The following is a 13,956-nucleotide window of genomic DNA, read 5'->3' as shown; positions in this document are numbered from 1 at the left end:
GAAGGCGTCCGTACAGATGGGGCTTATTCTTACAAGGTAAAATGAGGTGGGTGTCATCTCGTAAATGGGCCATAAATGGGTCGTACAGTCGTAAATTTCTCATATTATGGTACTCCAGACTCTACCGTATTATCTTGCAATTCGATTGAGGAGGAACCACACGTGCATGCGTGTGCTTGTGCGTCAGTTTGTACAGTAGGGCCCATTATTTGAGGATCTTGACCGTTGATCCGAAGTAGATTACAATGGATGAGTGACCCATGTGAAAAATAAATAAATTGCGATGTATATCAAAATGATAGAAAAATTCAATACTGAAGTTCCCAGTGACATCCTCCATCGGCAAGGGAGCGAATCATCACATAACCATGGGTCCCACTTCTGTAAATGACCTTATAATCCCTCACAAATGAATCCTGACCAGCAACACGTAGGATTAGGCTTCAATGATGCATGTGTCAGAGATCTGGACCGTTCATCAAGTGGATCCCACCATTGACTTTTCCCTGGCCTAAAATCAGGCCCATTTTCTCATCAGCTGGGAAGAAATTGTCAAGGTGACGTTCCATCTAAAAAAAATAAAAATCAATGACCAGTGGCGGCCGGAAAAGATTATTAAGATTTATATTAAAATAAAAAATAAAAAATCTAGATTTCGAATGAATGGCCGGTGAAGAAATTGTCAAGGTGACGGTCCATATATATCAATGGAAAAGGTTAAACCATAAAAGTTCTAAAGCATTACAATTGGAGAGTTGTATGATTTTTAGCCGCCATCTGTGGTGTGGTCCATTTTCTGAACGGTTTGGATCACCAACGTTGATCCCAGATCCACATGCTATAATCCTGATGTATCCTGTTGTAATTCGTGGGAATGTATTCTAGCAAAACTCTATTATAAAACACGAGAAAATGAGGTCAATGGGATTGGGTTGTCCAAACCTATCTTCATGGAAATATTCAGTATCTTCTGACTTTCATGCCTATATATTTCATAAACCAAGCTTCATGGAAATATTCAACATCTTTTGACTTTCATTCCTATACATATATAACAAGGAAGAAACAGTAAGTGAAAGAGAAGGCAGCTGAAGAGCCCTCAATAGAAAGTACAAAAATGTATGTGACACGGCCTCTTTCAATCTACTCAAAATCTACTGAAGCTATCCTTACGCCACCACTGGAAGGTCCGAATTCTGGTTATTTGGTGGTCGCCGACGAAGAATATGAGGTGGAGGCGACATGTTGCTGGGGGCTGTGTAAAGATAACAAGCTCCAAAACCTACCTTTCCCTCAGAACAAGATCCTGACCGTCCGCCACACCGAGCACCATGGCGAGAACCAAACATTATACTGTAATAAAGCCTACTTCATCCCAGTTCTTGATCAGCCATTGTCTTCCAATCGATACTATGTTATAAGGGCAGCTGGGAAGCACAAAGGGTAATTCAGTTAATTTCGTTTCATTTTGTGTTCATTTGTATAGATTAAGATCTTGACCACAATCAGAAATAAAATAAAAATCTTTCTATCATGATTTAAATTATTGTGTATTGTATTTATATGGTTGACCACCAATACACAATAAGATATGCTTAACCTGAATTTTTAGAAGTTAAACTTATGAAGAACATGTATTGTATATTGTATATATTTGTTTTTTCAACTAAAAAAATTCCTTAAATGTATTGATAAATGAGAGTAAATATTTATTAGGGCCTAAGTAAATAACTATGTATTTTTTATTTCTTTCATGGAATTTTGGTTTCATACACAATGTACGTATTTATCATTGGGTGACAACCGATACACGATGTGTATTGGCCAGTATTTAACCCAAGTAGAAGTAATCCCTCATTAGCCAGAATCTGTCTTTTTTTTTTTTCCTTTTTCTTTTTCTTAGGGAAGATAATTCCTGAGAGAAGAATTGTTTGTATTTTTCGTTTTTATTTCTTTTTGGAATTTCTACTTTTGTTAGAGTTCTGAAATCATTGAAAGATACTCGTGTGCGTGTGTTTGGATTGTAAATCGTTTTGTTTCAATTATTTATACATACCTCAAGTAGTTGATTTAAGTTTCTAATTACTAAGTGCATAGATATCTTTGGTAGGTCTCATTTAACTTCATGTGCGGTTGTAATAACTCCCCGTGCAATTGTAATAACCCCTGTACGAATTATTTTTTTTTTCATCTCCCCAATAAAGTGAGAGGGGCACCTTTCCCTCTCTCAATCTCTCCCTTTCCTCCCTGCCTCTTTTTCTCTTTCTTCTTCACATCTTTCTCTTCCAGTTGATGTAAGCATGTTGCTGAACCATATTAAATCTTGTATTTTGCTTTTTCACTTAGCTTTTGGGTTTTAGTTTGACTTTTTTCTTTTGTGATTTTGCATTGTTTTAATCAATTGTGTGGATGTGTTTTTCTTATGTGCCACGTTTCACCACTTGTGCTGCCAAAGAACTATTTAAACTGCATCTGCACAAATCCTTTTATGATGTTTTTGGATTCTCACATAATTCTCCAGTTCCCTTGTTGGATATCCCCAATTGTCAAATAAGATGACTTGTTGGCTCATGTTTTCATCTTTGGACAAACACAACAACTGCAGCACTTTTTGAATGAGATAATTTTAGAATCACCCAATACACGAATTTGTATGTGTTCAAGCAAGACCTCACCATTTCTAACAATATGTTTTGATGGGCTTTTCAGGAATGCATGCACATGTTCAAGGGAGGAAGACATGAACACATGTTGTTTTTGCATGTGTGTCAATGATGTGAAGCCCAAACCTCTAGACCACAGGGACATGTATCAACAGGTAGAGATCATTCGCCGACGTTGTGGTCGCTTTGTCGCCAAATCCATCACACCAGATGGTTTCCCTCCACTGTTCTTGAGAAGAAAAGGATGGGAGGTATACACAAAAACTCCGCATGACTTCCAACTAGGAGAGGCTCATGGTGTCGATCTCTCTCTTCGCACCCATCGGCCAAGATTCGACTTCCCAATCTCTAACAAGCGTTCGATGAACGTTGTAGTAGGAAAGTGGTACATCCCTTTCATGTTCATTAAGGAAGATGGTACTAGCTCAAAAGATCAAATGAAAAAGTCCATGTTTTATGAGATGTATCTGGAACAGATGTGGGAGGAGATCCACATGTGTGAGAACCACAGCACCAAGCAGAATGTCGTGGTAGTGAATACGACTGTGAGAAGGGAGAAGGCTATGGTCTCTGGTCAGGAAACCATCCCACGTGTGGTTGATGGGGCGATGTGGTTAAGTGGTCCACCAAACAGCATGGGTGTCGGATTGAGTATGGCAGTTGTAGATAGAATGAAATGGGAAGCTTGTAAAGGAGGTTGGATTGATGGGAATGAGAGAGATTTGAAGGTGGAGAGAGTCGAAGAGTTTGGAGGAGTGAATGGATGGAGGAAGTTTGGTTGTTATGTGTTGGTGGAGAGGTTTGTTTTGAGAAGGATGGATGGGAGTTTGGTGATAACTTATGAGTTTAGTCACACTCATGTGATTAGATCCAAGTGGGAGTAGTTTGGTTTATGTATGTTCCATATTTACTTGAGGACTTTCAATTTCATAAGTGTGTACTAATGTGTTAATTAATGATGTGTAACATTTATAATGGATGGTTGTAAGTAATGGATAGAATTGTCTAATTGGTTTGATTTTTAATTTTGCGTCCAATATGGATGGCTCAGTCTTTGGCATTGTTAGGAGTGGAAGTAAGCTCATAATAAAATCAAACAAGCAATAGAGAATAAAAAAAATTCAAGCAAATGTAGAGAACACACAAGTTTTAACATGGCAAACTCTTGCGGGAAAAATGTTATAAGAGATGGAACAACTTATAGTAGAAACCCTAACTTTTCGTTTAAATTTTTTAAATATTCTTAATAAGCTCTCAATATATTAATTAACCTTAATCACAATTAGGAGGATATTTATATACTCCCGTACAATATTAGGACACTCACTTATTAAACTTATGTCTTCTATTGTTCACACCCTAAGTATAGGGTTGTGATGTAGTAATAATCTCGGTAAGACCGAGGTCGAATCCACAGGGATTGAAACTTGTACGTAATCTGAAAATAACCAGAACTAGAACTAGAATAAGATGAAATCTAAATCAAGTGAGTATGAGGGAATAATGATGAGAATACTAATATAAAACTTGTGAAATTTAAAGGTAGGAAACTAGGGTGCCAGGGATCCACTTGTTGATATTAGAGAGATCTATGATCGATTCATGAACTTAACTGGACTTCAAGTCTCATCTTCATCCACTTGGAAGATATAACCTAAAAATCAAATCTGAACGTCTTTTGATCTACTTTTAGAAAGATAAGATTAAAGTAAATTAGAATGGATTTCATCACAAAATCATGCCCATGAGACAAAGCAAACTACAGAATTAAACCGATCTACTTCAATCTGAGAGATGTATGAACGGTAGGAAGGGTGCCGTCATCTAACCATGCCTAGGAGACGATAGTAAACAACAGATCTTCCTGACTTCATAATCACAAAGAGGAAAAGGAAATACTTAAGTCATCACAGATCTATTGTAATTTCAGTCACAACAAACCATTAACAACTAAAGACATTCCTTAATAATCAAACCAGAATCAAATCAGTTCATAACATGAATCAAACCGGTAGCTCACTACCTATCACACCACAAGCTTCAACTCTTAGCCCTAGCTAAGAGGTTAGCTAACCACAGACATGATCAACTAATTTTAAAAAGAAAAGAAAAGAAAAACTAAAAAACTAAAAAAAAAAAAACTCTCTCTTGCATTCATGTCTACAATCCGCTGGCCCACTCTCTCTCTAAACTTCTCTTTTATAGCAGCCTTGAGGTCGGCTAGAGGTGGAAGAACCGACCCTGTTTGCTGGATTGCGAAAGCAAAGGCGGTGGAGAAGGCTTGCACAACACCCTCCTTTCACAGCCAAAATTGGATCCTCTAAACTCCCCTGTTCCTGTGATTCTTTCCAAAAGAATATTGTCCCTTGGGACTTTTTTGACTGGCCTACACGATGGACGGTCTGGATTACCCATCTGATCATCACCATGTTCATGCAAACGTCCGTAAAATGGACAACGCTCGGACGCAAAACAGGGCCTTTGTATTTGTTATGCAGTGACGCTGGTGGGGCTCATAATCAGTATCGGTTTGGAAATCCATACCATCCATTGCTCTTTCCTCGAAAAACTGGTCAGATATGAATGGTTTTGAATTGTTGTTGATGCGACCCATCTATGATGGCTATAAGTCGTCCCACCGTAACCCATCTGATTGGGTTCAAAACAGGGTACACATGATGGCTTGGAAGCTCTTGAAGAGACCTAGGGTACAATCAAATCCAACCCTTGATCATGATGGATAGATCAGATTGATCATGTGGGCCATGATGATGGCCCACCGGCTTCCGCAAAAAGTCCCACGCGAAACGGCTTGGTAACAGAGAAACAACAGTTGCCATTTTTGAATGGGATACGAGTCCAAGACGGTTTGACCATCTTGGAGTTGCCATACACGTCTGGTGTACGTGTCCAACATGCACACCCAACTCGGGTGGGGTCTACGGTGATGGTCTTGCTCCGTCTATCCATTTTTTTAGCACATTTAACAAGGTGGGGCCACAATTGAAACACATCCAGATATCTGGTGGGCCCTAAATCAACAGTTCATGGGCTGATCTATCCGTTGGGCCACTTTCATGAGGATCCACTGGCTGAAATTTGACATGTATGGTTAATTTATGGTCCTCAAGCCATATATGCACTCTCGAGTCGAACAGATGGTGGGAACCCTATGATCTTGCGATCTAGACGACTTTTAGGCCTTTTTAACGTGAACGGCTTGATTTCTTCGGATCCCTTGGATGTAAATCCATCGATCTTGGCCCCTGGAGTCCCGTCCAATGCCTTGGTGATGATAGAGCGTTAAATCCATGCTTTTAGCATCCTTTCCAGTCCACGCTCTTAGATTTACGTTGCATCACAAACATGATTAAAATAACCCATTAAGCAGTGTCATGTTTATAAATCTAGGTAGTAACTGAGGTCTAATATGTAATATTTGACCCTCAACACAACCCCCAACCAGTATCTTGGTAGTCCCGAGCAAAGTATGCGAAAAATAAGTTGAGAATTACAGTACAGTTTCTATAAACTCGAGTGATTTTTGAAAACAATCCAGATATTAGAAGTCTAAGATTCGTGAATGTTGGGCATTACATTCTCCTAGACTCAAGCACATGGTAAACTTTGTAATCAAGTTCAAATCCATCAATTAGGGGAAAAAAATTCTAAACATTGAGTTCCATGAGTGTATAGTGTAATCTTGGCTTATCGTCATTAAAATTCAGTTCGCTATTTCATGATACCATTGGTAAGCAACAAGAATATTCGGGACACCCAAAAACTAAACGTGTCTCACAGATCATTCTTTCATTCTTCCAGCTTTTGACTTTTAAATAATGCCAAGGGGGGGAATCAAGTCCTTACCTATAGGGAGCAAACCTATGGTAAAGACCAGTCGCCCAAAATTTTTTGAATGTCGACCTTGGGGAATCAAACCTTCTCCTGTAGGGAGCAAACCTATGGTGAAGACCATTCGCCCAATCCTTTCAATTTCTCAGGTTGGTTCCTTTCATGCTTAATGATCACCAAGTTATCCCTTCAATGTCAAACTGAAATTTTACTGTGTAAGCGAGATGTGTCCTATGAAATCATGACTCAATCAATGTTTGAAACTTCTAATTATGGAGTAACAATTCGAACTTAATTGTGAACTCTAATAGATAACTGAATCCAAGAGTCATAAATTACCAACATCACATATCTTGTAATTCTAAGTTAAAGATGACCGTCAAAATCACTTCGAATTCACAAAAAATTTTAGATAAATTTAAAAAATTTCACAAATTTTTGCTGAAGACCAAGAAAACACTGATTAGGTTATCTAATCTCCCACCCCCAACCTAAAATCTACATTGTCCTCAATGTAAAAGATGTGAGCATGCAATGCACATGAGACAATGAAATTGAGAGAGAAGTGATGAGAAGATAGTACCTGGATAATGAATCAAGAGAGATGTTTCCATAGAGATCAGCATGAAAGCCGGTCAGCACGAGAGTGAAGACACGAAAGCAAACTATCCTAAAACAATGCGCAGGAAGTAAACTAACTTAATGACATAAAATCGTCTATCCTAGAATAACATAAAGCAAACTACTCTAGTCCTATGAAAGCAGGAAAAAACTACTCGATCATGCTGCAAGGTTCCTCTTTCGGGAAATATCTTGATAAGTTTCTTAGTAAGTTCCTCAACAGGATCATCCAAAAGCCCTTTTTGTAATCAGCTTGGACACATTGGAGCATGACTTTTTAGAGAAACGTATGAACCTCATCAAAATTTTTTCATTGATTCGCTTGAGGTATCCAGAGTATATATGATTCACCTATGACAGAAGAAGTTTCGGTGTTATTATCCCATGGTGAATCAGAGACTACAAGTAAATAAAGTTCAGAAAACTTTACAAGAAGTGATATAGTCTCAACACATTCCGAAGTATCAGCCTTTGGTTCCATTGTCAACTCCTCCTCCTTTAATGGTAAGCATTTAGGATCAGGGAAAAAAGGGGCTTTAGAATAAGGGTTCTCTTGGTCAGTGATGACTACCGAGATGTTGTCTTGTAAGGCATCCACTTTGTCTTTTGACATGGGATCGTTTGAATTTGCAAAGTGTGCCAAGCAATCATCCAAAGAGTTGGGAAGTTCAGCTGAGCGTGACTTATTTTTCACATTGGAGCTCATGATGATCTGCCCAAGGAATCCATCATCCTTGAAAGTGGATGGAGGTACACTCCTTGCTTCAGTCCTGCACAGACAGAATGAAAATTAATAGGGGAAGCATTTATGTGATCACTTTGTTTATTGAAACTACTTAATTGAGGTGTTGAATTGTCAAACGTGTACAGCTCAGATGGTGGCCTCAACTGAGTGGTTTCAAATTCCAGGGTCGTAGCGAGCAACTCGTCCTTCTCCCGAATCACATCATCATTTGATTAAGAGGAGTGGTCCAAACATGTTTCATAAGAATTAGAAGGGTCGGTTGTAAGGGGCTCATCCTCCACTTTTAAATCAGACATGTCAGGTGAAAGGAGTGGCTCATTATGACTGACCACTTCGTGTACGACTTGATCATTGACCTGGACTAAACTTGAGATTGATTCTATGGGAATTTGGGTTGCACGTTCATAATAGTCATCCCAATATGCATCATTGTCTAATTCTGTCCAGTAGTGCACACTCGGGATGGGATCGCTTTCCTCACATTCCATTCCTGAATTAGGTTGAGGTTCGAATAAATTAACATTTACCTCATCATTGAAATCCTGTGTGTCATGTGAGGGAGGTGTGTCATCATCACTGTATTTGAAAGATACCCACGTCTCTTAACCATTCCTTTGGACCGTCATCGAGATCGACTCATCGGGAAAGTGAACCATATGCTCATTAATGAAATCCAACTCCTCATTCTAAATTCCAAATTTCTTCAAAAGCGAGTGAGGATCACTTTCCTCGCATTGTATTTCTGGATTGGGTTGTGGTTGGGATGAGCGAGCTTCCTCTATCCTATCGAGGCACGAATTGAGTGCTTCCATTGCATTTCTAATTTATACAAGATAGGCTGTGTTACGCTGAATTAAATCCTTTTGGATCGTTTCTGGTTGGATCTCAAAGGTAGGGGATCCAAGAGAATAATTATTATAACATGTTGTTGGTTCATTTTCCCAACTTTGATGTTTCCACTGATTACAGTCATACAGATCATAGGTGGGAGAATCTGATGGTTGATAATACATATTATCACTCATAATATAATCGCGCATTGTTTTCTTTTAATCAGATGGATGATAATAATTCTCACTCCCATAGTTATGATAACCCCAACACTTACGTACTGTTTTGTTAATCCGTGAGGTGTAATTGTTCTCCTGCATATGATCACGTAAGGACTTCTTAACTGGTGTATCGTTATATTCCGATCAGTTCTCGATGATAGTTTCATAAAAGTTTTGGGACATAGGTTGATTTCCATCATAATCATCATCCCAATATATGTTATTCTTCTCAGCATACTGACGTTCCCACTCGTACATATATATGGTGCAACCCTAACTCTTAATCTAATCCTAAAAAAAATAAAAGAAAAGATCTTACAGCAGTATGGTAAGTAAGAGGAGAAGAAGTTAGAAGGAAGTTACTAGATTGGAGTTCTATGTTAAAATCCTGCAAAAGGAAATAAAAGAAATTAGTTTCTAAAAACAGAAGAAATCCTAGAATTAGAAAGTTTCTAAAAATAAAAATAGAAAGTTAGTTTCAAAAAAAAAAAAAAAAAGAGTTTCTAATCCTAGAAAATAGAAAGTTACTTAAAGGAAGAATCTAAATCTAAAATCAGAAAATAGAAAATTTCTAAAAAATAAAACCCTAATTCTAAAAATAGAAAAAATAGAAAATTTAAAAAGGGATTACCAAATTAGAAGTTTATGTCAAGATCCTACAAAATAGGAAAACAGGTTAGTTTCTAAAAATAAAATTAAAAAAACTTTAACCTAAAGTTAGTAAAATCCTAATCTTAACCTAATTCTAAAACTAATTAATCTCAGAAAACATAACTATCAATTCTCGGCAACGGCGCCAAAAACTTGTTCACACCCCAAGTATAGGGTTGTGATGTAATAATAATTTCGGTAAGACCAAGGTCGAATCCACAGGGACTGAAACTTGTATATAATCTAAAAATAACCAGAATTAGAACTAGAATAAGATGAAATCTAAATCAAGTGAGTATGAGGGAATAATGATGAGAATACTAATATAACACTTGTGAAATTTAAAGGTAGGAAACTAGGGTGCCAAGGATCCACTTGTAGAGATCAGGGAGATCTATGATCAATTTATGAACTCAACTGGACTTCGAGTCCCATCTTCATCCAGTTGGAAGATATAACCTAAAAATCAAATCTGAACGTCTTTTGATCTAGTTTTAGAGAGATAAGATTGAAGTAAATTAGAATGGATTCCATCATAAAACCATGCCCATGAGACAAAGCAAACAACAAAATTAAACCGATCTACTTCAATCTGAGAGATGTATAAACGGTAGGAAGGGTGCCGTCATCTAACCATGCTCAGGAGACGATAGTAAACAACAGAGCTTCTTGACTTCATAATCACAAAGAGGAAAAGAAAATACTTAAGCCATCGCAGATCTATTGTAATTTCAGTCACAATAAACCATTAACAACTAAAGGCATTCCTTAATAATCAAACCAGAATTAAATCAGTTAATAACATGAATCAAACCAGTAGATCACTACCCATCACACCACAAGCTTCACCTCTTAGCCCTAGCTAAGAGGTTAGCTAATCATAGACATGATCAACTAATTCTAAAAAGAAAAGAAAAGAAAAACAGAAAAACTAGAAAAAAAAACTCTCTTACATTCACGTCTACAATCCGCTGGCCCCCTCTCTCTCTCTAAACTTCTCTTTTATAGCAGCCTTGAGGTCGGCTAGAGGTGGAAGAACCGACCCTGTTTGCTGGAGTGCGAAAGCAAAGGTGATGGAGAAGGCTTGCACAACACCCTCCTTTCGCAGCCAAAATCGGATCCTCCAAACTCCCCTGTTCCTGTGATTCTTTCTAAAAGAATACTGTCCCTTGGGACTTTTTTGACTGGCCTACACAATGGACGGTCTGGATTACCCATCCAATCATCACCATGTTCATGCAAACGTCCGTAAAATGGATAACGTCCGAACGCAAAACAAGGCCTGCGTATTTGTTACGCAGTGACGCTAGTGGGACCCATAATCAATATCGGTTTGGAAATCCATACTGTCCATTGCTCTTTCCTCGAAAACTGGTAGGATATGAATGGTTTTGAATTGCCATTGATGCGACCCATCTATGCTAGCTGTAAGTCGTCCCACCGCAGCCTATCTGATTGGGTTCAAAACAGGGCGCACGTGATGGCTTGGAAGCTCCTGAAGAGACCTAGGGTACGGTCGAATCCAACCCCTGATCATGATGGACAGATCAGATTGATCATGTGGGCTATGATGATGGCCACCGGCTTTCGTAAAAAGTCCCACTCGAAACGGCTTGGCAATAAAGAAACAGCAGTTGCCATTTTTTAATGGGATACGAGTCCAAGATGGTTTGACCATCTTGGAGTTGTCGTACATGTCTGGTGTACATGTACAACATGCACACCCAACTCGGGTGGGGTCCACAGTGATGGTCTTGAGAAATTTGCTCCGTCTATCCATTTTTTCAGCTCATTTAACAAGGTGGGGCCACAATTGAAACACATCCAGGTATCCTGTGGGCCCCAGATCGACAGTTCATGGGCTGATCTGACCGTTGGGCCACTTTCATGAGGATCTACTGGCTGAAATTTGACATGTACAGTTAATTATGGTCCTCAGGCCATATATGCAGTCTCGAGCCGAACGGATGGTGGGAACCCTGTGATCTTGCGATCTGGATGACTTTCAAGCCTCTTTAACGTGAACGGCTTGATTTTCTCGAATCCTTGGCATGTAAATCCATCGATCTTGGTCTCCTGGAGTCCCGTCCAATGCCTTGGTGATGCTAGAGCGTTAAATCCCTGCTTTTAGCATTTTTTCCAGTCCACACTCCTAGATTTACCTTGCATCACAAAAAGGATTAAAATAACCCATTAAGCAGTGTCATGTTCGTAATTCCAGTTAGTAACTGGGGTCTAATATGCAATATTTGACCCTTAACATCTATCAGTCAGACCGATGGGACCTTTGGTCAGACCGATAGGAACCAACTCACATCCACTAGTTGAACCGAAAACATGCAAAAGGTCACAGCGTGTACTCTGAGAAGTCACCCATAAATTCGATTAAATTGGCAGGGACACTGATCGAATTGACATTGGTCTTCTCTGCACTAGGATTAAAGGGATTCGATCAACAATCTTTATTGTGACTTTAATCCTCCAGATCCACTGCTCCAAGTTGGTATCACTATCTCTAATCATCTTTAAAATAACGTCATCATCACTTCTCGTATACTCCATGTTCACCACTATCTCTAATCATCTTCAAAATAACGTCATCGGAGTATGCTCCACCCCATTAAACATCCTAATGTGAACTAAACAAATCCTAACCATCTTACAGGCATGATCATTGCCCATAAGAACCAAGCCACCATTATACTCACTATATGTATAGTGAACCAACTCCATTAAGGACACATATAGTATGATGCCCCCATATCAAAAATCCACTTATGATAGAGGTAACCAATTTTTGGACACTGACAACACGTCACAACCATCCAATCATTCACCAGATTCTACTGAATTGGCTTCCTTCAGCGAATCATCAGATATCTCCGTCTTCTGGATTTTGAGATATTGACAGTCATTCTTTATATGTACATCCTTTGACAATTCTAGCACTTCAACTTTTCTTAGCCTTTTGACTTGGATCTATATTGTGACTTCTCCTTCTTTTGCTCAGACATTCTTTCTCGATCAAACAATGCATCCATAAAAGTACCATTGCCTCCGCTCCTCTTTCTCAACTGCCTCGATTGAGGAGCTAAGATAACGGTCTCGATGTCCAAGATATCCCTACCATAATATAGAGTATCAACCAAATACTTATAGAACTCATGGAGAGATGTCAATAAAATAAGGGCTTTGTCTTCTTCATTGATCTTTACCTCCACAATTGTTAACTTACGAACCAACTTGTTGAAGATGTTAATATGCTCTGAGAGATCCAGCCCTTCCGCCATCTTCAAAGTAGAAAACTGTCTTTTTAGATATATATGATTGGTGAATGACTTTGTCATGTAGATTCTCTCCAACTTCGCCCATAAGTCTGCAATAGTCGTCTCATTAATGACATTACAAAGGACTTCTCTATCCATAAAGGCGTTCTGCAGTTGTTTTCTACGATTAACTATAAGAATTTCCTTTTTATTTCATTTGTACTGATGAGAAAAAGCCCTTTCGTACGGAATGCAGATGTGTGACCTATTTATAGAGGACAAGGCCCACCCTATACCTATCACATGATCAAGCAATACTATGCAAGTGATTGAATAGGCAATCAATCTTATTAGAACTTGTTCATGTATGATCGATTTTCTACGTATCTACTTATCTCGGTGCTTGGGGTCCTAAGTTGTTCAGTGCTTGGGGTCCTAAGTTGTTCAGTTTGAATTGACCCGCACATTCAATTCTAATACCCCCACATTAAGATTGAAATACCAGCAACAAACAGATCCCTGGTATTACAATATTACATGTTGCAATCGTAGCCATTCCCTTTAAGGTCATATTCAATGATCCAAACTATCTATTTGACAAAACATAATACCCCAGGTGGAGGAAAAGATTTTCCAGATTAAAAATATTAAATAAATAAAATAAAACCCCTAAATTTTAAATCAATCGCCTGTGAAGAAATTGTGGAGGTGACGTTCCACACCAAAGAAAAAGATTTAACAATACAAGATCTAAACCATTCGAATTGGTGCGTTTTATGAATTTTGGAAACAGAGCCGGCAGTGTGCCACCCACCACCGACCTTGTAGTGTGTAGACGTCACTAATTTTTGTGGGTCCCATCACGATGTATTTATTATATCCAAACCGTCCGTACATTTGGCAAGATCGTTTCATGACATGAGTCCAAAAATGACGCAGTTATAAAGCTCAAGTGGACCACAGCACAAAAAGCAGTAGGGATTAAATACCTACCATTGAAAAGTTCTCCGGAGGCACAGAAGTTTTAGATCCAGAATATATTTATTTTATCTCTTCATCTGTGTGACCTTATGAACAGGTTGGATGCCAAGTAAACATCATGGTGG

At 38.6% G+C, this 13,956-nt stretch overlaps 1 protein-coding gene across 1 annotated transcript; it reads left to right on the top strand.

Moving 5' to 3' along the window:
- Positions 1-1,086: 1,086 nt before the first annotated feature.
- LOC131257976 (uncharacterized) lies at positions 1,087-3,547 on the top strand. Its single transcript, XM_058258973.1, has 2 exons — positions 1,087-1,443; positions 2,710-3,547. The coding sequence occupies exons 1-2, from the start codon at positions 1,118-1,120 to the stop codon at positions 3,545-3,547; spliced, it is 1,164 nt and encodes a 387-aa protein (XP_058114956.1). The 5' UTR covers positions 1,087-1,117.
- The last annotated feature ends 10,409 nt before the right edge of the window (positions 3,548-13,956 follow it).

This window comes from Magnolia sinica, chromosome 10 (genome assembly GCF_029962835.1).
Source record: "Magnolia sinica isolate HGM2019 chromosome 10, MsV1, whole genome shotgun sequence".
NCBI lineage: Eukaryota > Viridiplantae > Streptophyta > Magnoliopsida > Magnoliales > Magnoliaceae > Magnolia > Magnolia sinica.
Note: the sequence above shows the minus strand (reverse complement) of the source record. Positions and strands in the feature narration are given on the sequence as shown.